Raw genomic sequence first — 26963 nt, 5'->3', positions numbered from 1 at the left:
AGACCCATTACATGTTACATGTCTTACTATGAAAAGTGGACGAATTGGTTTGGGGCAAAAGCCAAGAAAATGCCTTTGTAAAAGCGAGAAAATTGTTATGCTCAAACAAATTGTTTGTGTTGTATGATCCATGTAAGCGTTTGGTACTAGCATGTGATGCGTCATATGGCGTCAGGTGTGTATTGCAACAAGCTAATGATTTTGGGAAACTGCAACCGGTTGCTTATGCATCCAGGTGTCTAAGGCTGAGAGCGCCTACAGCAGGATTGAAAAAGAAGCATTAGCGTGTGTCTATGGGGTACAGAAAATGCATCAATACCTGTTTGGGCTAAAATTAGAATTAGAAACTGACCATAAGCCACTTATATCCTTGTTTTCCAATAGTAAAGGGATAAATACCAATGCATCGGCCCGCATCCAGAGATGGGCGCTCACTTTGTCCGCATACAACTACGCCATCCACCACAGGCCAGGCACAGAAAACTGCGCCGATGCTCTCAGTAGGCTGCCATTGCCCACCATGGGGGTGGAAATGGCGCAGCCCACAGATCTAGCCATGGTTGTGGAAGCAGGTGAGAGTGAGCAATCACCCATCACTGCCCGGCAGATCAAAACCTGGACAAGCCAGGACCCCTTATTATATTTAGTCAAAAGCTGTTTGTTTCACGGGAGCTGGTCCAGTGTCCCAGTGGAAATGCAGGAAATGCAAGAAGAGATAAAGCCGTTCCAGGGGCGCAAAGATGAAATATCTATACAGGCAGATTGCCTTCTGAGAGGCAATCGTGTAGTGGTCCCCAAGAAGGGCAGAAACACCTTCATCAATGACCTCCACAGTACTCACCCAGGCATCATAATGATGAAAGCGATAGCCAGATCTCACGTGTGGTGGCCCGGTATCGATGCGGACTTAGAGTCCTGCGTTCACAGATGTAATACGTGCTCGCAGTTAAGCAATGTACCCAGGGAGGCACCGCTAAGTTTATGGTCTTGGCCCTCCAAACCGTGGTCTAGGGTACACGTCGACTATACAGGCCCGTTCTTGGGTAAAATGTTCCTTGTGGTTGTAAACGCATACTCCAAGTGGATTGAGTGTGAGATAATGTCGGCTAGCACATCCGCTGCCACTACTGAAAGCTTGCGAGCCACACACAGCTTACCCGATGTCCTGGTGAGCGACAACGGGCCATGTTTTACCAGTGCTGAGTTCAAAGAATTCATGACCCGTAACGGGATCATACAGGTCACATCTGCCCCAGCGTCCAATGGTCAGGCAGAGAAAGCAGTACAAACCATCAAGCAAGGCTTGAAGAGGGTAACTGAAGGCTCACTGCAGACTCGCTATCCCGAGTCCTGTTTAGCTACCGCACGAGACCCCACTCACTCACTGGGATCCCACCTGCTGAACTGTTCATGAAAAGAGCACTCAAGACAAGGCTCTCGTTAGTTCACCCTGATCTACATGAACAGGTAGAGAGCAGGCGGCTTCAACAAAGTGCATACCATGATAGCGCAACTGTGTCACGCGAGATTGAAATCAATGATCCTGTATTTGTTTTAAATTATGGACAAGGTCCCAAGTGGCTTCCCGGCACTGTCATGGCCAAAGAGGGGAGCAGGGTGTTTCGGGTCAAACTTTCAAATGGACTCATTCACCGGAAACACTTGGACCAAATCAAACTCAGATTTACGGACTATCCTGAGCAACCCACCTTGGGCCCTACCTTTTTTGATCCTCCACCCATAAAGCAGAACCCATTATCCACAGCAGCCCTGCAGGGCCCAACACACCAGGCAGCCCAGTAAGGCCAGCTGCACAGCAGCCCAGCGAGGGCCTAACAAATGATTCAACACCACCAGCTTTCACACTGAGACGATCAACCAGGGCAAGAAGGACCCCAGATCGACTCACACTGTAAATAGTTACACTATTGATTTTGGGGGGGGAATGTTGTTATATATGTGGACTTGTATTTACTCTGTACAGCCACCAGAGGGCTCATTCTCCGGAGTCCCAAGGGATCCCATAAAACCCTGGGAGCACAGGTATTTAAGGCGGCTGCACAGGTTGGAGGGGCACTCTGGACACCTGCAAAAAAAGCCTAAGGTCACACGTTACTTTGAGCTCACAGTATTCAGTCTGACTCTTTCGCCATACACAATTTTCTAGAAATTCAGAGGAGATTTACGAGGATGTTGCCTGGACTGGAGAATTCTAGCCATGAGGAAAGATTGGATAGGCTGGGTTTGTTTTCTTTGGAATAGAGGAGGCTGAGGGGGGGACCTTATTGAGATGTATAGAGTGGATAGGAAGGACCGGTTTCCCTTAGCAGAGAGGTCAACAACATGGAGCATAGATTTAAAGCAATTGGTAGAAGGTTTAGAGAGGATTTGAGTGGAAATTTCTTCACCCAGAGGATGGTGGGGGTCTGGAACTCACTGCCTGAAAGGGTGGTAGAGGCAGAAACCCTCACCATATTTAAAAAGTACTTGGATGTGCACTTAAAGTGCCGTAACCGACAAGGCTACGGACCAAGAGTTGGAAAGTGGGATTAGGCTGGATAGCTCTTTGTCGGCCGGTGCGGACATGATGGGCCGAAATGGCCTCCTCCGGTGCTGTAAATTTCTATGATTCTATTATTCTATAAATCTCAATCAATCAACTTCGGCAGAGGACAGAAAATTAGCAGAGCAAAATTGGCAAAGAGAAGGCGGCAGAAACTAAGTTGGGAGGACCATTACTTACGTTGTTAAAGTGTTCAAACCTAAAGCTTTCATCTTCAACATGCGGTCAGTCCAGTATGCCCGTGGAACACGAAAGTAGTGCATCGAGCCACCCAGGATGAAAAACTTATTTCCATCCAACTGAAAATATTCCCGATCAGCCTGCAATCCCACTTTCCTGCTGTACATTCTTCCTGGAGTGATTGGTATCCAACGGAACCTAGAAGCAGACGAAAAGCGTCTTAGTTCAAAGTATAATCGTAGCCGAGCAAGCCATTTACGGAGCAGGCACATGGTGAACTTTGACTACAAGACCAGAAGTGCCAGACAGGGTTAGCACAGATGAGCCAAGATAGGCTTCCTCGTCCATATCTATCCTGTGATGTACTGGTGTTTAACAGTCATATGACCAAGTGATTGGGCTGTGGCGAAAGCCAATGGCTTAGAAAACAAAGCCACTTATCCATTTTACTACCCACACAATAATCTTTCTAAAGGTAATTGTTTAGGAAACTATTGCAGATACCCTGCCAGTTGTGCATAGCTCAGCATGTTTCAATCAATGTGTGCCGAGCTAAGCAGCTTTTTCACTCGCGTAACAAAGAGCATGCCATATTGTACTCAAAAACAAGTACTTGTACATCTGGTCATCTCTACAGGGCTTGACAGGGTAGATGCTGGCAGGATGTTTCCCCTGGCTGGCGAGTCTAGAACTGAGGGTCACAGACTCAGAATAAGGGGTTGGTCATTTAAGACTGAGATTAGGAGAAATTTCTTCACTCGAAGGCTTATGAATCTTTGAACTTCTCTACCCCAGAGCTGTGGATGCTCAGTCATTGAGTAGATTCAAGAGAGCGATAGATTTTTGGATATTAAGGGAATCAATATCCAATGATAGTGCAGGAAGGAGGAGTTGAGGTAGATCAGCCATGATCTTATTGAATGGCGGAGCAGGCTGGAAGGGCCAATGGCCTACGGAAGCTCCTATTTCTTACGGTCTTGTGTTCTTATGTTCTACAATACTTGATATTTCTAAAGGCTTCAAAAGATTTTCTCCATTACATCATTGCTGCACTCAGTTAAAAGATTATGCTAACAATAACCTCAAATTCTTATAATTTTCACAATAGCCAAATGTGTTCTATTTATTTTGAAATCTATCTGTTCCTCTCGATAACTAGTTGAAGGCTAGTGCAAGGCAGCTCCTATTTTAGGAACAGCAAGTCTTTCCTGCAAATTCCCAAAATACTTCCTCATTCATTTACATTCATATAAATTTAGCTAGAGAACTGTCCCAATCCTGTGATTTATTTTACAACCTGCCATAACGTGCATGATTTTACTGGTCATGTTAAATAAGACTTGCATTTATATAGTGCCTTTCACAACAACTGAACGGCCCAAAGCACTTTATAGCCAAGTAAGTACTTTTTTTTTTAAAGTGTAGTCACTGTTGAAATATAGGTTACAGTAGGTACAATGCCTACATTCTTTGTCTCTCCCTTTTTGATGATTTTCAAGAAATCTGTTAGCAAGAAAATAAAAATCTTTAAGGTTAAGGTTGTCACTAGTGAGTTCTTGTATGTATTTGTGAGTTTTCAAGTTCTTCTATTGTATCATTCTTGGTACTCCGAGAATACCTTTGTATTTGCAGTCATTGCAAAACAAAGGGCTGGAAATTGCCCTTCGCCCTGATTGGGAGTTGTAACCGTCTGAGGGTGGGACTTCCTGCACCCAGCCCGGAAGTCCCGCCCCGACACGGAATTGGGCCGTGCGCCCGTCAAAGAAAGTGGATGGCTGTCTCCGGCGTTCACTTCCTTTGAGGAGCGCTCTCAGGGCGGCAGCTAACATGCTACAACACCCCTCCCCTTCAATTAAAGGGGAGGGCCGCTGCGCACTCTGCAGGCCCATTGATGGCCTCCACTGGGCCACTAATAACAACTTTTAGTTATATAGCATCTTTAACATAGTAAAATGTCCCAAGGCGCTTCACAACAGTGTTACAAGGCAAAACAGATAAATTTGACACCGAGCCACAAAAGAAATTAAGGCAGATGACCAAAAGTTTGTTTAAACAAGTAGGTTTTAAGGAGCATCTTAAAAGGAGGAAAGAGAGGTCGAGAGGTTTAGGGAGGGAGTTCCACAGCTTAGGGCCCAAGCAGCTGAAGGCATGGCCACCAATGGTTGAGAGTTATAATGAGGTAGAATTTGAGAGGCTTAGAATTTGAGGAGCGCAGACATCTTTGAGATTGTGAGGCTGAAAGAGGTTACAGAAATAGGGAGGGGCAAGTCCATGGAGTGATTTGTAAACAAGATAGAGAATTGTGAAATCAGAGCGTTGTTCAACCAGGAGCCAATGTAGGTCAGAAAGCACAGGGGTGATAGGTGATCCTGACTTGGTGCGAGTTAGGACATGGGCTGTTGAGTTTTGGATGACCGAGTTTACGTAGTGTGGAATGTGGGAGGCCAGCCAGGAGTGAGTTGGAGTAGTCAAGTCTAGAGGTAACAAAGGCATGAATGAGGGTTTCAGCAGCAGAAGAGCTGAGGCAGGGGCGGAGGCGGGCAATGTTATGAACGTGGAAAAAGGTGGTTTTGGTTAAAACGATAATTTAACTAGGGACGCAATGGACCAGGCCAGCGGCCCAGCACCCAAAACAAAGTGCCAGGCTACATGATGGCGGCCCGGTCAACGCAAGGGTTGCCATTGTCGGGCAGACGCAAGAGTCGGCCGACAAATTAAAATTTCGCCCAGGGCGCTAAAGGCCTCCCCCCTTCAAAGGCCTCCACTTTAAAGTCCTCCAGCTTCGCAACCCACGCCAGCCTCGCGGGACAATTTCCCCCATGGGGCGCAAAGGGTCAGCGCACGCGCCGATGACTTCATTGCTGGTTGTGCACTGGCCCGGAGCGCTAATCGCAGGGCGCAGTTGGAACAGTGCCCCACAAACCTCCGGGGCAATCTTTCCCGGAGGCCCCCCTTCCCCGGGCGAAAACGCCATTGCGCCCCATTAGCATCTCCCAGGGGCGCTAATGGGGCTATAAAAAGGGGCAATTTCAGCCCCAAAAGATTCACCCCTCTGCGATGGCCATGAGGATCATACATTCTAAACATGGATCCAGCTCCTTGTGGAATAGTAATCAAATCGCACATTCTAAACAGGGGCGAGCTCCCTATGGAAATGTAATGGATCAAAATACACTTGGGGGGGGGGGGGGGGGGGGGGGGGAAATATCTAAATCCACTCTCTTGGTGGGGAGGCATGGATGATTTTGAAATGGGGACTGAATTAAATCTGTGCGCCCTCATCCAATTATACCTTGCCCTCTAATCCAACTTCACCTGAAGACCAGATTTGGTCTTTACTCCGTGTTTAAAACCACAGGAGGTTGACGAGTAATTTCAAGTTTGTGATATTAGCGGACGAGTTACATGGCACCTCTCCATCTGATATTTTAATATACACATTTGCAAGTTTATTTAAATTGGTTAAAGTCCCTGCAAAAATAACAGAGAAAGGAATGTCACACAAATACATTTACATCAGCACATTGATTATTGCAGTATTCCGTGTATTGGATGTATAAAATTGTCCCTGTCATTTTTCTCCATTTTCCGTGCTGCTCAGATTTTTGGAATATTCTGCTTTAACAAATCACCACTCCTACTGATACCAAAAGCTGGTTAAAAGCTGCAGATTAGAACTCCATGACCCAAATGTTGAGGTGAGCTTGGAGCACAACAATTGGATCATGCATTCTAAACATGGATCCAGCTCCTTGTGAAATAGTAATCAAATCGCACATTCTAAACAGGGGCGAGTTCCCTATGGAAATGTAGTGGATCAAAATACACTTGGGGGGGGGGGGGGGGGGGGGGAGGAAAATATATAAATCCACTCTCTTGGCAGGGAGGCATTAATGTGGGGTGTATTAAGAGAGAAATTATCCCAAGGCACTTTACCGAGGGGAGAGAGAGAAAATAAACAAACAGAACAAAACACCAAGTGACGATGGAGAGTTTGAAGAGATGACCGCAAACGTGGTCAAAAAGATGAGAAGGTTTTTAAAAGATGGTGTTTTAAGTGAAGAGGTGAAGGGTTTTTGGAAGGGAGTTCAGGAGAATAGAGTGAAAGCGATGGCACCAATGGTGGAGCGAAGGGAATGCGGATGATTTGAGCACACCATTGGCTTGTTGGCATGGCCGGATCAAATTAAGGACATTCTGCTAACCCACTGGAGGCTTGAGGACCATAGTTATGTGCAGTATAGTGCATAACTTTCCTTTACAAATAGAGGCCTTGAATGAGGGAGGCCCCCATAGGCATCAAGACAAAAAGATATGGAGGACAATCTGCAGGAAAGGGTTGTGCCACTCTCATACTCTATATTTTCGCATTTGGATACCGCATAACAGTCCTGTCTGCGCCTTACCCCTTACTCAATAATTATACAAAGAATCTACAAACCCTTCTCCATGTGCTGCTCACCAAGCTCCCAATCAAGAAACTTCCAAACCTTAGCAAGAGCAATGCCTGCACAAATAACTTTACTCCCACCATCATTTTAATTAGAAACCTTTATGTGCGTCACCCAATTGTTTCTTAGGACCATGCATCCCCTTGGAGTCAGCAATTGAAGTATGTTTGCTCAACTCGACTCTTGTGCATCTCTTCGGTGCTAGCTCAGTGGCAAGAGAGCAAGAAGCGGCTGGCTGTTGTGTTGCAATAGAAGCATCCTGGGACTGAGATGGTCCTTGTTTCTAGCAGTAAAAGTCCTAGATAGACCTACTGCAGACTGCGCCTCTTCTCCTGAAGTGTGGACAACCAGGCCCAGCTTTCTCTCTGCTACATGTGTCGGCATTGAAGAGGGCCAGCAAGTGCAGCCGCGTTGAGAGAAAGCACCATCATTTGTGTCCATTCCTGCAATGCTGTTGGTATTCGGTGCTAGCTCAAATGGCCATTGATCTTGGGCGAGCAGGCCTATTGTTCCCAGAGATGGTGAAGCCCCAGTTGATGCTTGCCTACAACCCAGCGCCATTCTTTTGGGAGGTCAGAAGAGGTAGCCGTCTCCATTATGGCACCCAGGCTTCTATCATAGTAGTCTGAGTATTGAAGGAGAAGTATAGACTCCATCATGCCACTGGCTCCATCGTGGACTGTAGAGATGCAAATTCATTTTCCAATGTCCTTCACGTGCTGCTTTGTGGGCTCCTCTACCTGTAGCACGTTGCCTGTCATGGCCACAAATGCTGCACCAACATTCTGCTCTGGTTCATTCTCCAACTCCTTGGTTTGGAAATCTCGGAGTTAGTGCCCGAGAGGTATAGTGCGAGAACTTGTGGTGTGAAGTGCTGGGAAGGCTAGACATACTGCGGACTAAGTGTTCTTCCTAAGGCACACCTAGAGCAGGAAAAGAGGAAGTGAGATTGCTTTAGTTTCCTGATTCACGTGTTACCTGCAGCTGAAGGAGTGACAAGAGCTTCACGGTTTGCTGACCGTTAATGTGGAGCACAATAGGATGAGAAGGAAAAGAAGCAGGTGGTCATCATGAACCTGGATCAGGCACAAGCCCTACTTCTTCCTTGCCTCTGATGCACTCTATTGCCTCGCTCTCCAGGATATAAGCATTTCTTCCTGAGAAAGTCTGAAATTGGGGAGGCCATTCTCTGTCATAGCTCTCCCTCAAGTATTATTGGCAGTCTGATCGTGAAAAAGATGCAATAAGTGAGAATTATCTTTTGTTATGATATGCAGTGACACTCGGCTCATAATGGGTGTGACGACCGGAATATGCAACAAACAACTACATTCCACGCAAGCCATGAGGGGTCAATACACGTGACGTAGTGAGTGAGAGAACACTTCCAGGTGAAAGTTGAGGATATCAAGGGCACCATGCTGCCTCCTAGGCATTGAGCATAAACGATTTAAAGCACTTTGAACACAAAGTGACGGAGTGCTCAGAGCAAATGACAGATGTGCTTAGTGTATTCGTGGGAAGTGTGCGTGGCTCCTTTGACCCTGCTAGGCTTGGCAAGGTCACTAAATTTCTACCTGCCAATGTCTGGACAAGGAGTGGGTTGCCTGACACACACGGCCCTGGCCATTCACTTCCACGTCCCAGGCAGCTCTCTTTGGGATCTTGCAGGTGTCAAAGCGGCTCTCCTTTCTCTGTCTGAATTCCTGCAATCATCACCACCATAGGCGGTCCCTCGAACGAGGATGACTTGCTTCCGCATGAGTTCACAGATGTTTCAGTGAAGGACTTGATGTTCCAGTCCTGAACTCCAATTGAGGGGGTGGAAGATGCCGGTGCATGGATTATTTTTTAAACGTGTGGTGACCGTTGCACATCAGCCACCACACGGGCTTGACAAAGCTAGGCCTTTATCCAGTGGCCAGGGTTAACCAGGACGACTGGAGACCTGCTCTGCTGAATGGACCAAGTGCGCACACATATTGCAGTGTGGGCTGGCCCGTGCTGCCCCTGGGCCCTCGGCACTGCTGCATCTGGGGTGGGGGGGGGGGGGGGGGGGCGGTTTCAGATGCTTTATCCTGATTATTACGAGGCTGATTACAGAGATTACGACTGGGTCAGCGGCCCAGATGCCAGACACTCTCAGATGACCTCGACTCCCACTGGCAGCGGGGATTGTGCCCGAGCGGAATACCCAGACTTTGTGCTCTTTACATATCGACATCTTTCAAACTGAAGTAGAGAGAATTGGGCAAATTTTTTGTCATTATTTCCTGAGGTAAATCAATCTCAGATGCTATCTTAGTCAAAAAGTACGTATGTGGTCTGATATCCGTTTATTATCTTCATATCAAACAAAGGAGTTCAGCTACATGTTACAGCAAAGCATGTATTATGAGCAAGCAAGCAAAAACTTTCAATTTTCAGGTCCAAGTGGCTTGAAAATACATTTGTTTAAACGCAAGAATTAAATCGCGGGATGGGAAGATATGTGTGTGCTGCGTCTCGATGAGACACAATTGAATTTGGCCAGTGCTAAATGTCTACCCACTGAATTTCCTAACAACATTCTGCAATAGTGATTTGCTGGCCACTCAGCATGGTCTTAGCACCTGTAACAAATAGGGGAATTTTTTGTGCTTTGTATGGATTTATTTAAATAGCGGATGTTAAAATTGCATTTAAAAAGGAGAGCAGGAGACATGCGGTCTATGAATGGAGCACAGTTGGTTCATGAGGAATCGAAGATGAAAGAAACTTAACTTAATTGCATGATGGTGGGACTTCAACAGGTGCTTGCGATCAATATGATTAATTGCATACTAGTATTCCATCCTTACATAATGTACCTTAGATCGTGAGTGTTTAACAACCCTGTCTTCAAAGCCCTTAAACTCAATCAGATGGAGTCGTTCCCCTGCAGTCTTTAGATTGATGCAAGAATTGGAACTTGCACAATTCACATGGTTAGACTGCAAGGAGCAACTTTATGGAAATAAAAAGGCACATTCACCCTGTGTGGCTGTATTTTTTTTTTTTTTTTAAAGTCTTCTGCTATTTGGTACCATACTACTGGCCCTGAATGTGTGGTCGGAGGCTTCCCGCGGGGAAATGCCTCCAATCCACAAATAAAATGCCCGCGTACCTAGTGGTCTGGGAGGAACTGAGATACGCGGTCCTGGGCCTCTCCGGGTACGCGCGAGAAGAGGCCAGTGTACCTCAGGGCACAAGCGGTTCTCAAGCACCCCATGGATCACGTGAGCCGGCCCAACGAATGACAGAGGGGAATCCCCATTCATACTTATGAGGATTCCATATTCCTTATGAAACCCCATAAGTATGAATGGAAATACTCCCATAAGTACATCTAGACATCAAATAATTCTTTTAAAAAACTATCACGTTTAAAATTAATTAAAATGCAATTTAACTAAATATTTTAAAAAATGTAATTTTTTGATAAATAAATTCACATGCTTGAAAGGGGCCAAAAATAAACTTGCCTTATTTCACAGGTTTTTAAAATGTATAAATTGATACAATTTTATTTTTCTGGTTTTGCCAGGCGCAAGAATGTCACGGGCATTCACTGGGCAAATAGCCCAACTCACTGCCCGCGGAGGCCCTTTTCCCGGGGATGTGTGCGATCTGTCAGGAGAATTCTTGACAAATCGCAAGTTTCAGGTTTTAGCGCATGCCTAAACCAGGAACCTGCGCAGCCCCTACGGGCACGTGTGCATCTCATACACGCCCGTAGGGAACGCAAATTACGGCCTACTATGTCTTTTTTCTTCTGTATAATTTCACCTATAAATAAATCTGAACAAATAGCTTGGCCTGTACACATAGTCTGGCAGAATGTTACTTTCCACTTTCTGACGTGATGGCTGAACATGATGGGTATGTTTTCGGAAACGATTTATTCTGATTTGAGCTTAATTGTTAAAGATGTGGGCTTTGCGATTCAGTTTTCTTACTTGAAACTGCCCTTTAGTCAAGGACACCAGTAAAGGCATTGAGAAAAAGCCCAACTGTAACCACAGCAGTGAACAAACCAATTAGTATAGGAAGTATTTGAAGTGAAGGTCTTTCTAGATGATATAACCCTCACAAAAGAACATAAGCTCTGTTCTTTGGAAAGTATATGTACTATGCAGTCTCCATCTGTACTGCTTCACCAAGCTGACAGTAACGTAATGTTTAGATACATTACAAGCTAACCGCACAATTAAGTAACATGTGGGTACACATACCTTGGTAACCTTCCTGAAGCCAGCAGATTTCTTTTTCCCCTTCTCCCAGGTTTTGGGGCACTCAGCTACCCCCCATCCTGGCTCTGATGGTCCTTTTGACTGGGAGATGGGCCTTCACCTCCAAAAATGGTCACTCTTCTTTGCAAGATCTTCAAAGCTGCTTTGATGAATGGAGTGGTTCTGATTCATGCCTTTGCTCCAGCCATTTCAGTTCCTCTGCAGTAGGACCATCTGACATGGGGCTGGCTTTGCATTAGTCGCCCCCTTGACCCTGGTGCTCCCCCCCCAGCCTGTTATGTGCGCTGCCCCAGATGCACGATGGATTTATACTAATGAGTGAACTCCGCAGCCTAAATCCCACCAGCAATCCGTGGGACTGGTTCCGATCTGCTTCTGTGGTTTTAAACTTACTCAGATGTTACTTTTGTTGCTGTTTGCTACTAAAAATATTCACTACAATAACAGCACTGTTTCTCTTTGGATGTTCAATATTGCCTTCTGGAAGTTAGGACAGGCGTTTCCCAGGATTGTGCAGATATTTGCGAAGAGCCCCCAGGATATTTGCGGAATGTCCCACACAGAACATTTTGAAAATCACCTTGTCTCGATGACACTGAAAATACATTCAGAACAGTCTGAACCTGGACACTGATGAAGAGCGGGTTCTGAAATCGTCGGAACTTGTACTCCTCTCAACTCATGAGGAAGCCCAGTCTCCTCCAGGAGTACAACACTTGCTTATGTGTGTTTGTCCAGCAGCTTAATATAGATTTCTATTCGCCTTCTGGAACTAGAAGGGTCCGACTTAGGCCTCCAGGAGATTACAATTGCCTTGTGCATTACGTTAATGAATGGACAGACGCGTTCAGATGGCATTTCTGTTTGCCACAAAAGAAATAGGTTACTGAATTTTAAAAAAAACGAGTGTCCTGGCCAATATTTATCCCTCAACCTCCATCACAAACAGATTATCTGGCCATTATCACATTGCTGTTTCTGGGAGCTTGCTGTGCGCCAATAGACTGCCGTGATTCCCTGCATTGCAACAGGAACTATTCAAAAATACTTAATTGGCTGTAAAACACTTTGGTATGTCCTACAGAATCTCAGAAGTTTACAGCACAAAAAGGAGGCCATTTGGCTCATTGTGTCTGTGCCGGCCAACTAAGAGCGATTCCACTTTCCAGCTCTTGGTCCGTAGCCTTGTAGGTTACGGCACTGCAAGTACAGATCCAAGTACTTTTTAAATAAGGGTTTCTGCCTCTACCACCCTTTCAGGCAGTGAGTTTCAGATCCGCACCATCCTCTGGGTGAAAATATTTCTCCTCAACTCCCTGTAATCCTTCTACTAATTACTTTAAATCTATGCCATTGCTTATTAATCCCTCTGCTCAGGAAAATAGGTCCTTCGTATCCACTCTATCTAGGCGCCTCTGTTTAAAAAGGGGGGCAGACAAAAGGCAGGTAACTATAGGCTGATTAGTTTAACATCTGTAGTGGGGAAAATGTTTGAAGCTATCATTAAGGAAGAAATAGCAGGACATCTAGATAGGAATAGTGCAATCAAGCAGACGCAACATGGATTCATGAAGGGGAAATCATGTTTAACTAATTTACTGGAATTCTTTGAGGATATAACGAGCATGGTGGATAGAGGTGTACCGATGGACGTGGTGTATTTAGATTTCCAAAAGGCATTCGATAAGGTGCCACACAAAAAGTTACTGCAGAAGATAAAGGTACGCGGAGTCAGAGGAAATGTATTAGCATGGATCGAGAATTGGCTGCCTAACAGAAAGCAGAGAGTCGGGATAAATGGGTCATTTTCGGGTTGGAAGTCAGTGGTTAGTGGTGTGCCACAGGGATCAGTGCTGGGACCACAACTGTTTACAATATACATAGATGACCTGGAAGAGGGGACAGAGTGTAATGTAACAAAATTTGCAGATGACACAAAGATTATTGGGAAAGAGGGTTGTGTAGAGGACACAGAGAGGCTGCAAAGAGATTTAGATAGGTTAAGCGAATGGGCTCAGGTTTGGCAGATGGAATACAATGTCGGAAAATGTGAGGTCATCCACCTTGGAAAAAAAAAACAATAAAAGGGAATATTATTTGAATGGGGAGAAATTACAACATGCTGCGGTACAGAGGCACCTGGGGGTCCTTGTGCATGAAACTCTTTTTGAGTTTACCTGAAAAAAAAACATTAAACTGTGCCACCCGCCCTGGATGACACAGCAGACATTTTCAAGGCCCTTTTTTTATTTTTTTTTGTGGTTTTTCTTTTGTGTTTTACTTTTTTTTCTTTTTTTTTGGGCACTAAAATCACATTTTTTCCAGTGCCCCCTATAAAAGGGGAGGGGGACACTAAAAGCACCGGCAATTAAAACAAATTAAACTTTAAAACGTAAAATCAAATTAAAATTTGGTTGCCGGGCGTGATGATGCACTCCAGTCCCTCCGGTGCCCACCTCTCGCGGAAGGCCGCGAGCGTACCGGTGGACACCGCGTGCTCCATCTCCAAGGACACCCTGGACCGGATGTAAGAGCGGAAGAGAGGCAGGCAGTCAGGTTGAACGACCCCCTCGACCGCCCGCTGCCTGGACCGACTGATGGCACCCTTGGCCGTGCCCAGGAGCAGTCCTACGAGGAGGCCCTCGGACCTACCCGCTCCCCTCCGCACAGGGTGCCCAAAGATCAGGAGAGTGGGACTGAAGTGCAGCCAGAATTTCAGGAGCAGCCCTTTTATCCTGGTGCATGAAACTCTTTTAGAATTGAACATTTTGAAACAACTGCCTCCCCGTCGGGGAAATGAACCCCGGTCTACCGCGTGACAGGCGGGGATACTCACCACTATAATAACGAGGAATCCCAAAAAGTTAGTTTGCAGGTGCAGCAGGTAATCAGGAAGGCGAATGGAAGTTGACCTTCATTGCGAGAGAGATGGAGTACAAAAGCAGGGAGGTCCTGCTGCAACTGTACAGGGTATTGGTGAAGCCGCACCTGGAGTCCTGCGTGCAGTTTTGGTCACCTTACTTAAGGAAGGATATACGAGCTTTGGAGGGGGTACAGAGACGATTCACTAGGCTGATTCCGGAGATGAGGGGGTTACGCTATGATGATAGATTGAGTAGACTGGGTCTTTACTCGTTGGAATTCAGAAGGATGAGGAGTGATCTTATAGAAACATTTAAAATAATGAAAGGGATAGACAAGATAGAGGCAGAGAGGTTGTTTCCACTGGTCGGGGAGACTAGAACTAGAGGGCACAGCCTCAAAATACAGGGGAGCCAATTGAAAACCGAGTTGAGAAGGAATTTCTTCTCCCAGAGGGTTGTAAATCTGTGGAATTCTCTGCCCAAGGAAGCAGTTCAGGCTAGCTCATTGAATGTATTCAAATCACAGATAGATAGATTTTTAACCAATAAGGGAATTAAGGGGTACGGGGAGCGGGCGGGTAAGTGGAGCTAAGTCCACGGCCAGATCAGCCATGATCTTGTTGAATGGCGGAGCAGGCTCGAGGGGCTAGATGGCCTACTCCTGTTCCTAATTCTTATGTTCTTATGTTTATACACCTCAATGAAATCTCCCCTCGGCTTCCTCTATTCCAAAGAAAACACCAGTCTATCCAATTTCTCCACAGCTAAAATTCTCCAGCCCTGGCAACATCCTCGTAAATCACCTGTATCCTGAGGTTGAGAAAGGTGCTTTATAAATTCAAGTTCTTCTTCACACACAGTAATATCAACTAACTCGGGTTCCATAGTATAAACAATAGAAGGAGACATTTCAATTCCTACATGCACAGGATCAAGGCGGTTCAATCCTATCCAGACACTGCCTCCCAGAAGATCGGGCTATTGCCCCAGGCCCAATTGCAGAGCTTAAAGCAGGCTTCCGACTGCAGGAAATCAGTGACATTAGTAAACAGTATCAAAATCGGTTGCTGGGAAGGATCTATTACACTCACTGCAGGTTCTCAAGATGGGTAGGCAATGCTGACTACAATACATTGCATTACCCGGGCCTTGAGCAACGGCTACCGAAAATGTGACAGCAACAAAATACAACTCAGTTGCAGTCGGTGGGAATAATTTTCAGGTATGCACGGGTAGCAGGGAAACAAACCACCCACACATGTTTAAACCATGGGGGGGGGCCGGCACACAGGGTTAAACCACCGGGGGGGGGCCGGCACACAGGGCTAAACCACGGGCGTCGCCAGCACTATGCAACATAAATGTTGTAGCCTTGACTTATAGTTTGGTCCAAGTTAAACAGACATCGCGTTGTCATCTTGAAAAGTTGAATCATGTCCCCCCTCCTATTGTCCGATTTGACGAATCTCTCTTCCTAAATCATGATTCACATGGCTATTCTACAAAAGCTTCCCCAATGCATTTGGTGTTCACAATGCACCAAATGTACACAATATTCTAAACGTGGCTTTGCCAAACGTTGGTACAAGATTAGAATGATTACTTCTAGTGACTCAAAGTGGAAGGAGAGATTAGCACGCAATATAACATTTATATAACGTCTTTAACATAGCAAAGCGTCCCAAGGCGTACCGAGCCACATAATGAGGTATTTGGGGAGGTGACCAAAAGCTTGGTCACAGATTTAGGTTTTAAAGAGTATCTTAAAAGGAGAGAGGTGCAGAGAGGGAATTCTAGACCTTCACGGCTGGCAATGGAACGATGGAAATCGGGAATGTGCAAGAGGCCAGAATTGGAGAAGCGCAGAGATCGCGGAGGGTTGTAGAAGTGGAGGAGGTTAGAGAGGGACGAAGGGGGCGAGGCAATGGAGGTATTTCAAAACAAGATTGAGAATTTTGAAATTGAGGAGTTGCCGGATCTGGAGCCGATGTAGGTCAGCGAGCACTGGGGTGATGGGTGAATGGGACTTGGTGCGAGTTAGGCTACAGGCACAGAACTGTAGAGCAGCAGTTTGACGAGTTAAAATGAGACTGTGCATCCTAGTGCTCAATTAGCCTCGTCGATAATAGCCTTTGCACGCTCAGGAAGCTTTTAGTGAATCGTGAGTCATCAAATCCAAATCTTTTACAATCATCATTTCAACGCAACACACTTTTCCTGATCAATGATGTATTTGTCCAAATTTAGAGTCAAGTGACATCCTGCAGCCTATCCACATCATCGGTTCAGATTGAAAGCTGTCATTCTGTCTTTTATTCATTAGCAAATTTTGGAACGTGACATGCAATATTCCCCTCTACTTATCAGTCAAGTTATCAACAGGGTATCTGGAACAGAAACCTGCCAAACACCCTGGTTATAGGCCCCAAGGCAGAGCTTTCACCCTTTATTATTGATTTCCATTTCCTACTGCCACGATTAGTTATTTCAGTTCCCTAGGTTCTATGTAAATTTATAGTATTGAGTCTTATCAATGTTTTGAGAAAGCGGATTATGCTACCCACTCTCTCCCAACATTAAAATATGGAGCTCTGTGCAAATGTTCATAAAACCTTCGGGACCCACAATCCCTCAGCATGTGGACTGCAGGCCACCGTTTGTTTAAACACTCAAACAATTCCTACTAAAAAGACAGCATACTCATTTGGCAGTAAAATAAAGATTGATTCGAGGAACAGCAGCACAACTGACTAGTCACTTTAGTCAGTACCACTATTAGCAAATAAAATATAAAAACACTGGCCATGCTGTTCCCTTTATATTTGCGCTCTTGTAATTCTGCCCTTTTGACCATCCCTGATTATAATCGCTCAGCCATTGGTGGCCGTGCCTTCTGTTGCCTAGGCTCCAAGCTCTGGAACTCCCTGCCTAAACCTCTCTGCCTCTCTTTCTTCCTTCAAGATACTCCTTAAAATCTACCTCATTGACCAAGCTTTTGGTCACCTGCGCTAATTTCTACTTATGCGTCTCAATGCCAAATTTTTTATCTTATAACACTCCTGTGAAGCGCCTTGGAACGTTAAAGGCGCTATATAAATACAAGTTGTTGTTGTTATTGTTGTTTCCCCCCCCCCCCCATGTTACTCCATTCCATATAGTCTGTCAAAGAGTGCAAGCAACCTGCTCCCATGCCCCTACCGATATCCACTCTGCTAACTGCACTAAAGCTATCTGAGACAACGTTCCCTATAGCTAAGTGTAGAAGCACCCAGTCCCTGCTTTCACATGGCTAAGACCTGGATGCAACCAACTGGGGAGCGGGGGAAAACATAGATGCAAAGCCACATCTTATCACAGTATATTGGAGCAGCCTGCAAAAAAGTTAAACACACAGCAACACAGGTGCCCAAACTGGCAGGCCTCAAAATAACTGTAAATTGATCTCAACTGGCATCCACTCAGTCTTCCTCTGCAGCCCATAATAACTCAAACCAGCATTCACGTTCTAAAAATGGACTCCAATTGCCCAAGCAAAGCGACCAACGCACACAAGCAGGTACATTCAAAGAAAACAATCCCGAACATCTCATTAAATCTTTCCGATCTATAAAGAGAGGTAGGTCTTTGCCAGATCAGATGTTACAGATTATTGCTGGTGGTGACAATCACAGCGAAAGCAATATTGCATAGATTATCTCTTGCCTGCTACATATACACATGATTAGATACAAGATGGAAAGTTCGGGTGGGTATAGACACAAATGATCAAATATAGATTTTCACTGGATTACTGGGGGATGGGAGTGTTATGGGAGAGAGAAAAATCATTGAAAATACCATGCCCTTAAGTTAGACCCACAGCACTCCACATTGTCACCTCCTGTCTCTCAGGTCACAATTTCACATGTGTGTACTGTCACAAAGTTGTAGATTCACTTGCTTTCTCATGCTGCAGAATAACCTAACAGGTCATACCATATGGCCTCAACGTCCTGCTATGATCTGTGCCTCGGAAACTCCAAAGAACAACAGAACCATGGATGGAAAACCCACAAATTTCACCAGTACTTGCGGGGGATGGGGGGGGGGGGGGGGCTAGTTCCAGAGCCAAGGCCCATAGTGCAGAATGCAGTTAAAAAAGGATATGGTAAATCATGATTGTGTGATGTCCAGTTTGGGTTCGAGTAGCCTCTAGATTGCAGGAAATGGTGAAGACTAAACTCGCAAACATAGAAAATAGGTGCAGCAGTAGACCATTCAGCCCTTCGAGCCTGCACCACCATTCAATATGATCATGGCTGATCATGCAACTTCAGTATCCCACTCCTGCTTTCTTTCCATACCCCTTTAGTCGTAAGGGCCACATCTAACTCCCTTTTGAATATATCTAACAAACTGGCCTCAACAACTTTCTGTGGTAGAGAATTCCACGGGTTCACAATTCTCTGCGTGAAGAAGTTTCTCCTCATCTCGGTCCTAAATGGCTTACCCCTTATCCTTAGACTGTGACCCCTGGTTCTGGACTTCCCCAACATCGGGAACATTCTTCCTGCATCAAACCTGTCCAATCATGTCAGAATTTTATATGTTTCTATGAGATCCCCTCTCATTTTTCTAAATTCCAGTGAATATAAGCCTAGTCGATCCAGTCTTGCTTCATAGGTCAGTCCTGCCATCCCAGGAATCAGTCTGCCAAACCTTCGCTGCACTCCCTCAAAAGCAAGAATGTCCTTGCTCAGATTAGGAGACCAAAACTGTACATAATATTCAAGGTGAGGCCTCACCAAGGCCCTGTACAACTGCAGTAAGACCTCCCTGCTCCTATACTCAAATCCTCTCGCTATGAAGGCCAACATGCAATTTGCCTTCTTCACCGCCTGCTGTACCTGCATGCCAACTTTCAATGACTGATGTACCATGACACCCAGGTCTCGCTGCACCTCCCCTTCACCATTCAGATAATATTCTGCCTTCCTGTTTTTGCCACCAAAGTGGATAACCTCACATTTAATTACATTATACTGCATCTGCCATGCATTTGCCCACTCAGCTAATCTGTCCAAGGCATCCTTAAGTCTCTTAGCATCCTCCTCACAGCTCACACTACCACCCAACTTAGAGTCATTATACACTTAGCAGATGGCACAATTCATCACAATGAGGATGCAGAAGGAAGAATAGCTTGTGCAATTGCCTGTTTACAGCTTAGAATAGCAACACTGGCATCACAGCATATAATCCCTTTTCAATCAGAATTGAAGACAGAGAGAAAGGGATGAGAAAATTATGTTGCAATCAATTAAATAAAAAACAATTTTACTTCATAAAATCTTTGGCCCATTTGATTTGATCCTGATACGAGTCTTACCATCTCCCCATTACAGCAGTCTAATGGTTTCTTAAACTTGCCGATCATCATCTTGAACTTGTGCCCACTTGTCCTGGTGCCTTGGCATATGCAAAGGTACCTTTCCATGATAATCTTCTCTATCCCCTGAACTACCTCTCTCTTTACAACCTCCTCTCTTGTTTTAGTTCAAAGCCCCAGTTTATCTAGTTGCTACTCACAGCTCGTCCTTCTGACTGCTCTGGTGTCAGCCTCATTACTCTTACTGTCTTTAGGGTTGGATATTGCAAAACCAAAACAATACAATCATCGTCTGGCTTCTTGAATGTTTCTTCCTAATGATTAACTTTACTATCTGTTGCATCATTCAACAATCATTCCACTGCTATTTCCTCACTGTTCGTTTTCCTCCCTTCCAGGTCTATTAATAACTTCTCCAGCTCTTATCTTTCAGTCCTGAAGAAAGGCACAAGCCCAAAACATCAACTGTCTATTCCCAAAACAAATACTGGCTGACCTGCTGGGTCACACTTTATTCAGCTGAGGCGCAGAGCGCACATTTTCTCAATTTGCCATCCTCTCCATGCACTTGAAGGCGACCAGGTTAAACCAGAAGACCAGGAAATCATCAACTTGCTTTATTTGTTAACTTATTAGAAAATTATTTCTTTTACAATAAACTAATAATCATGCTTTCTGCAGTTACAGTCCCATTATATTTCCTACATTACAACAGTGTCTACATTTCAAAAAGTACTTCATTGGCTGTACAGCACTTTGGGGCACCCAGTGATCATGAAAGGCGCTATATAAATGCAAGTCTTTCTTTGTTTTATTTTCCTTTGGTTAGATTACCCTGTCTTTCAGATATTTGAAGGGGTCCACAACAAAAAATTGTAAATCATCAGTGTAAGCTTTGGTCTGGCTATGTAGACATTCCTAAACCAAGAACTACACGCTTTTAATATCATTATTTAGGGAAACAACCAAATTCTACAAAAAGTCATGTAGTAACATTCCTGTCTGTGATTCAGAAGATCAAGTCCCTCTCCAAGACTCAAACACATAATTTAGGAAAAGACTTCAGTGCAGATGTGAATACATGCTACAATGCCAGAGGTGGTATGTGTCACACATGAAATGCTGATGTAGAAGAACCTGCGGAACGAGGTGAAGAAGAGCAGGGGAGTTGTCCTGGCTCATAACATATCTTTCAATCAACACCACCAAAACAGATTCACTGGTCATCTACCTCACTGCTGTTTGTGGGACCTTGCACTACTCCAACTTGGTAAACCATATTTGCCTGCAGAACTTCAGAAGTAACTAATTGGCTGCAACACACTTTGGGACGTCCTGAGGGTGCAAAAGTTGAATACAACTTTCTAACATAGTCAACACTGCACCTTACAGCAAACATTTGCAGCACACACCAACAACTTCAAAGGGGAGGGATGGATCAATCCAGGAACGCGCCACCGTGAGATGTGAGAGCAGAAGCACACAGACACAGTGTGGGGATGTGGTGCAGACCCCCTCAGTACCTGAGTCTGTACATCACCAGAGCTACTACCAGCAGCAGCAGCAACCCAATTCTCCGCACATGCTCCCTCCGCACTGCAATGATCTGCATGGACGTCGATCCTTGCTGTCAGAGCAGCTTTAACATTTAGGCCAGCACCTTGCCTTTGGCCAGAGCAGCGACAACCTACAGCCACTCCGTGCTCCCACAGCGCAACCCTTCCGGCTCCTGGCCCGCCCCGCACGCTGCTCCCATTGGCTACCCGCCCCGCCCGCTCCCTCTCCATTGGCTGCCCGTTCGCACCTTCCCGCTGCTCCCATTGGCTACACGCCCCGCACGCTCCCTCTCCATTGGTTCACACCCCAGCCGGGGATACCGTTGGTCCGCTGTAGCCGCCCCTTGCTCGCGTTGTGATTCGTGCTTTCAGACGTCAATTCACAGCGCAGTGAGCTCTGATTAGCTGTTAATGTTGGAGCGCTGTAAAGGTACTGAGGTTGTTGAGAGAGGGAGTGAGAAAGGGGGAGAGGGAAAGGGAGAGAGAGATAGTGAGAGGGAAAGAGAAAGGGAGGAGAGAGAGGGGATGAAGAGAGAGGGAGGGGGAGAGAGGGCGAAGGGAGGAGGAGAAAGAGCGAGAGGGACAGGGGGGAAAGAGAGGGAGGGAGGGAAGGGGAGCTAGAGAGAAAGAGGGAGGGAGGGGGGAGAGAGATCGAAAGAAGAGAGAGGGAGGAGGGGAGAGAGGAGAAAGATAGTGAGGGGAGGAGCAAGGGAGAGAAAGAGAGGGAAGTGATGAGAGAGACATAAGGGAGAGAAGATGGAGAGAGTGTAAAAGAGGGAGCGGAGAGAGAGATGGGGAGAGAACGAGATGGAGAGGAGAGAGGTAGTGTTGGGGAGAGAGAGAGAGAGACAGTGTGGGAGAGAGAGGGGTAAGGAGAAGGTTTGGTTTCATCTGGTCTGAATGTATGTTAATCCTCCTCATATAATGGTATATAAACCAGGGTACGAGTTCTAAGTTGAGGCAAGTTTCTGGGATGTGCCAGTTTCTTGCCCATTCAGTGAGGCGTCTCCAGCTGACCAGGGCTGTGCTGTGCCAGGAGGCCGCAACAACTGGGCGATGATCATCTTTCAATATGTAGAGCTGCTCTACGAGAGAAGTGTACCGCATCATTACATGTTCTAAAGAGCAGGACCTGGCACACAATTTGCACTTTAAGGTGTGACTTTATTTGAATAGCTTCTGTATAGCTCTGCTTTTTATGGCAGCCACAAAAGGGCTGTTATTATCCTGGTAAAGTGCTGTATATCATTTTACCCTTTGCAGAAACAGAATGGACTAACTGCATTATTCTATTGCGTAATATTATACATGTATCACATTTCCACTAACAACGTAAATATAATGAAAAAGTGGAGACGTGAAAGTGAAAAGTATTAGAATTATTCACAGATACTAAAACCACCATTCACCAATCTATTTATTCCTTCGCTATTTGTGGGATCTTACTGTGTCAGAATTGTCTGTCACGCTTGCCTACGTAATAACTGACTGCACTTCAAAAGTAATCCACTGGTTTTAAAGCACTTTGGAATGTCCTGAGGATGTAATAGAGCGCTTTATAAATGCAAGTTCTTTCTTACTCTTTGGCTATTTATAACACACTCTGTGGGAGAAGGCCTCCTGGAAGGGAGTTGTACGCTTCATAGATTCAGTGCACTCCATTGTCTTTCCAGTAATACTGCCACTTTTAAATTAGTGTGCACCTGAAACTATTCCAATTGGGTACAATAGTGGTGGTAGAAATGCAGCCTCAGTCATTTCTTCCCAAACTGTAACTGTTCTTGCTTGGCCACTTTTGCTTGTTTTCTGCCTGTTAGCTCTAGTAAGCTTCTATTGTTTGTTTAGCATATACCTGAACCAAACTCTTTTAGAATAAATACCAGCACATTACTTGTTTCAGGACAACGAAAACTTTAAAAAATGTCTGCTGACTATCACTACACCCCTCTTTTGCTATTTGTGGGATCTACTGTGTCAAAATTGTCAAGCGCACTTGCCTACGTAATTACAGTGACTGCACTTCAAAAGTAATCCACTGGTTTTAAAGCACTTTGGTTCATCCTGAGGTTGTGATAGAGTGCTTTATAAGTTGTAGAGAGAATTTTTAAAAATGTGAGGACTAGGCGTGTGCCTCTGTGAAGCAGCTTGAGATGTTTTTCTACATTAAAAGGTGCCGTTTAAATGCAAGTTATTATAATACACAAATAAAGCCCACTGTACAGTGGAGATGGAGCCTTTTCCAGGAATTTGAATAGGGCGACATTAACATACCCAACGTGTGTCATTGTGAACACATTGAGTTTGGCAGATTAATGGAGACTGCTGGACTGCAGTCACACACCCCTGGGGCAGAGGAGGCCTGAGCTCGTCACCTGGACAGAAATTTGTCCAATGAGGAAATCTGGACAGCCATTTGAGCAGCCATTTCGGGGCACTGCTAATTCTCATGCTGATGGTAATTGATGGGAAGAAACTGAAAATGATAAAACTAGGGCAGGTACTACAGCACAACACCTGTGGCTTGAAATGGCCCAGTGATTTCAGGTAGGTCTCACCTCTGAGCTTCTGTCGAGGCAGGAAATGAGTTACAGTTCAGCAGAGCTGGTAAATCACTGTTGACAAGGAAGAGAAGTTGCTGACCGAAGAGGAGCTCGGTGAGGAAGAAACTGAGGATTATGTCCATGCTGAGACAGAGAGAAGCTGGCAAATCAGTTGTAGAGGGTGTCAGCTTCAAATAAAATCAATAAGTCCGGACTCTCTTACTCTGAAAAATAATGAAAATCTAACAGTAGGAAAAGAACAAACTGAAACAAGCATAAGAATTAGGAGCAGGAGTAGGCCATTCGGCCCCTCGAGCCTGCTCTGCCATTCAATGAGATCATGAGATCTTCTACCTCAACTCCACTTTCCTGCAATAAGAACATAAGAATTAATAAGAACATCAGAATTATGGGCTTTAAGCTTATATTTTCTGGCCCCCAAATTCTTGGGTTGGGAGAGCAAGCACATCGGGGCTTGCACTTTTGAGGGGCCACGGATTTCTGATAAGGCTGATTTTGCTGGGGAAGCTCCCCCTCTCTTCCCCTCGCTGACATAAATTCCATTAAGTCTCAGGGTGCACTGAGGCAGACACATAGAAATGAGGAAATTAGGACTGGATGACCTCCAGCCGACCATTTAGCCTTGAGAATGTGTGCCACTGTTTCAAATTCCCAGTTTTTCAGGTACTGTTCATTATGTTGGAAGTACTTTGCTGAATGGACACAGCAATTGCTTGTGGAGTCTTTTTGGTCATATTTTGGGGCTCACTGCACACATTATAGAAATTGTGATACTCTTCTTGTATGTGAATTCATGACATGCTAGGAGCTGTTACGATGCTTTTGTCAGGTCAGTGTCTCAACTGTATTTCAACAGCAAGCGTGAGGCAAGATAGCTGCTGGCGACAAAGTATATCCGAAACTCCCATGGCTCAAGATGCCTCTTCTTGGGACCACCGGAGCTGCAGGGAAATGATACAATGAAACACCCACGAAGACAAGGACCAGAATTGAACATGCCATTGTCTTACATGTCTTACAGTGCAGTGGTAGCACATTGTGTGCTTTAGAGCTTGACAATCAGGAAAGGAATGATGAATGATGTCCCAGAGGATGCCAGAGAGCCTGAAGATGACACAGCTGATGACCCAGACCACGAAGAACAGGTGCAGTAGCAACTGCGGCCAAACAGCTGAGCGATTGAATTACTCTGCACCTTTTCATAGTTGACTAGAGCACTGTTAGATCTGGCTCCTTACACCACACTCCCGATGGTCTTAAGTAAAACTCTTACTCCTCACAGCTAGCCATCACATCCTGACAGTGTCAGCTGTGGCTCAGTGGGCAGCACACTTGCCTCGGAGTCAGAAGTTCACGACATCAGGATGTCCCAAAGTGCTTTTCCGTTAATGAAGCACTTTTCTTTTGAAGTGTAGACACTGTTATAATGTAGGAAACAAGGCAGCCAAATTGCACACAGCAAGCGCCCACAAACAGCAATGTGACAATGACATATAATTTTTTTTTAGTGATATTGATTGAGCGATAAATATCACCCAGGATATGGGGGTTAACTACCCTACTCTTCTTCAAAATACTGCCATGGGATTATTACATTCGTCTGAGAGGACAGACGGGGCCTCAGTTTAATATCCCATCCGGCACCTCCGACATTGCAGCACTCCCTCAGCACTGCACTGGAATGTCAGACAAGATTTTTTCCTCAAGTCTCAGGAGTGGGACTTGAACCCACAACCTTCTGACTCAGAGGCAAGAGTGCTACCACTGAGCCATGGCTGATGCACTTCTGAAAAATGGTATTTGCTGAAGAGATTGAAGAATACATAGAAACATTAAGAAACATAGAAACAACAGAAATTTACAGAAGGAGGCCATTTCGGCCCATCGTGTCTGCGCCGGCCGACAAAGAGCCGCATGGCCCTTGGTCAGCAGCCCTAAAGGTTACATATAAACCTATGCACAATGACAGAAAGGCAAAGAGCACCCAGCCCAACCAGTCCACCTCACATACCCCTTATACTGAAACATTTTACACTCCACCCCACACGGAGCCATGTGATCTCCTGGTAGAGGCAAAAACCAGATAACAACCCAAGCCAATTTAGGGAGAAAAAATCTGGGAAAATTCCTCTCCGCCCATCCAGGCGATCGACACTAGTCCAAGAGATCACCCTGGCTGTATTCTATTCCCTGCAGTTCTTACCATTATATCTGCGCCGTCCAACAAAAGGTCATCCAGTCTAATCCCAATTACCAGCTCTAGGTCCATAACCCTGCAGATTACTGCACTTCAAGTGCTCATCCAACCATCTCTTAAAAGTGGTGAGGGTTTCTGCATCCACCACTCTTCCAGTCAGCGAGTTCTAGATCCCCACAACCCTCTGTGTAAAGAAGCCCCCCCTCAAATCCCATCTAAACCTTCACCAACCACCTTAAAACTATGCCCCCCCTTAATAGACCCCTCCACCAATGGAAATAGACCCTTACTATCCACTATGTCCAGGCCCCTCAATATTTTGTACACCTCAATGAGGTCTCTTCTCAACCTCCTCTGTTCCAATGAGAACAACCCAGCCTATCCAATCTGTCCTCATGTATAAGATTCTCCATTCCAGGCAGCATCCTAGTAAATCTCCTCTGCACCCTCTCTAATGCACACGATCTTCCTATAATACGGTGACCAGAACTGCACGCAGTACTCCAGCTGTGGCCTAATCAAAGTATTATACAATTTAAGCATAACCTCCCTGCTCTTATATTCTATGCCTCAGCCAATAAAGGCAAGCATTCCGTATGCTTTCTTAACCACCTTATCCACCTGGCCTGCTACTTTCAGGGATCTGTGGACAAGCACTCCAAGGTCCCTTTGTTCATCTACACTATTAAGTGGCCCACTGCTTAATGTGTATACCCTTTCCTTATTAGCCTTCCCAAAGTGCATCACCTCACACTGCTCTGCCCACCTGACCAGTAGATTGATATCCCCCTGCAGCCCATGACTTTTCTCTTCATTATCAACCACACAGCCAATTTTAGTGTCATCTGCAAACTTCTTAATCATGCTCCCTATATTCAAATCTAAATCGTTGATATATACCACAAAAATCAAGGGACCCAGTAGTGAACCCTGCGGAACCCCACTGGAAACA

General features: G+C 45.4%; 1 protein-coding gene across 2 annotated transcripts in view; it reads right to left on the bottom strand.

The window, feature by feature from the left end:
- Positions 1 to 21425, bottom strand: part of LOC139276410 (beta-galactosidase-1-like protein 2) — a 66712-nt gene extending 45287 nt beyond the window's left edge. The window contains exons 1-2 of one of the 2 annotated variants that reach the window (XM_070894366.1): positions 21221 to 21425; positions 2744 to 2941 (exon numbers count right to left, since the gene is read on the bottom strand). In XM_070894366.1, coding sequence (XP_070750467.1) covers positions 2744 to 2941; positions 21221 to 21309 — 287 coding nt within the window. In that variant the 5' untranslated portion in view covers positions 21310 to 21425. The remainder of the gene's footprint in view (positions 1 to 2743; positions 2942 to 21220) is intronic. The other variant, XM_070894367.1, reaches the window with a different exon arrangement.
- Positions 21426 to 26963: the final 5538 nt, after the last annotated feature.

Source organism: Pristiophorus japonicus, chromosome 11 (genome assembly GCF_044704955.1).
Source record: "Pristiophorus japonicus isolate sPriJap1 chromosome 11, sPriJap1.hap1, whole genome shotgun sequence".
Lineage (NCBI taxonomy): Eukaryota > Metazoa > Chordata > Chondrichthyes > Pristiophoridae > Pristiophorus > Pristiophorus japonicus.
Note: the sequence above shows the minus strand (reverse complement) of the source record. Positions and strands in the feature narration are given on the sequence as shown.